General features: G+C 55.2%; 1 protein-coding gene across 1 annotated transcript; it reads left to right on the top strand.

Moving 5' to 3' along the window:
• Nucleotides 1-1,030, top strand: TGME49_321800 (EGF family domain-containing protein; the record flags this gene model as incomplete). The annotated part of the gene is made up of 1 exon (XM_018783036.1): nucleotides 1-1,030. A coding segment is annotated over one exon (1,030 nt), but the record flags the coding sequence as incomplete, so codon positions are not given.

Here is a 1,030-nt window from a genome sequence, read left to right as displayed (position 1 = left end):
GTGTTCATCGGGAACATGTACTCGATCCACTTCTGAGGAGTCCGGGTTCACGTGCGAGTGCCCGGAACACTACAGTGTTGCGACGGTCGGCGACAAGCAGGTGTGCCAGGCGGGTCCGTGTGCAGAAAATCCTTGCGGCGATCCGGAGATCGGTCACACCTGCAGAGCCACATCAGACACAGAGTATACTTGCTCTTGTGCTCCGGGATACGTTTTCAACGGAGTAACATGCGCTGAGAGTTCGGCGAACCCATGCTATCCGGGAACAGTGGCGACTACAGACGGACTGGGTGGCTACACCTGTAACTGTACTGCGGGATACATGGCTGAAAATATCGAGGATTCCGGAGATGTGACACAGCAGCGATGCATCGAGGATGTGTGTTACAACAAGTGCGACAATGGTACCTGTTCACGAACTCCGAGACTAGGTTCAGACTCCGCATACAGATGTGAGTGTCACGAGGGCTACGATGTGAAGAGGAACGACCAGGGCGAGTACTGTGAAGCGATTGGGTGCTCCAGCAACCCGTGTGGCCCACCTGAGGAAGGCCACCAATGTTCGGTGTCTGGGGATAACGGGTATGCGTGCACGTGTGCATCGAAATACTTTTTCAACGGGACAGAGTGTGAAAAGGCGACAAATGCGCTCTGCTCTCCTGGCAGGCTAGGTACGCAGGCAAACACGAACGAGTACACATGCAAGTGTCCAGCGACGCATTTCGTTGAGACCTTCGTCGGAGACGGAAATGTCAACCTTCAGCGGTGCACTCCTGATCCCTGTTACGGACAGTGTTCATCGGGAACATGCACTCGATCCACTTCTGAGGAGTCCGGGTTCACGTGCGAGTGCCCGGAACACTACAGTGTTGTGACGGTCGGCGACAAGCAGGTGTGCCAGGCGGGTCCGTGTGCAGAAAATCCTTGCGGCGATCCGGAGATCGGTCACACCTGCAGAGCCACATCAGACACAGAGTATACTTGCTCTTGTGCTCCGGGATACGTTTTCAACGGAGTAACATGCGCGAGA

This window comes from Toxoplasma gondii (assembly GCF_000006565.2).
Source record: "Toxoplasma gondii ME49 unplaced genomic scaffold asmbl.13, whole genome shotgun sequence".
Taxonomy (NCBI): Eukaryota; Apicomplexa; class Conoidasida; order Eucoccidiorida; family Sarcocystidae; genus Toxoplasma; species Toxoplasma gondii.
The sequence above is the reverse complement of the archived record's forward strand: the minus strand, read 5'-3'. Positions and strand labels throughout refer to the sequence as shown.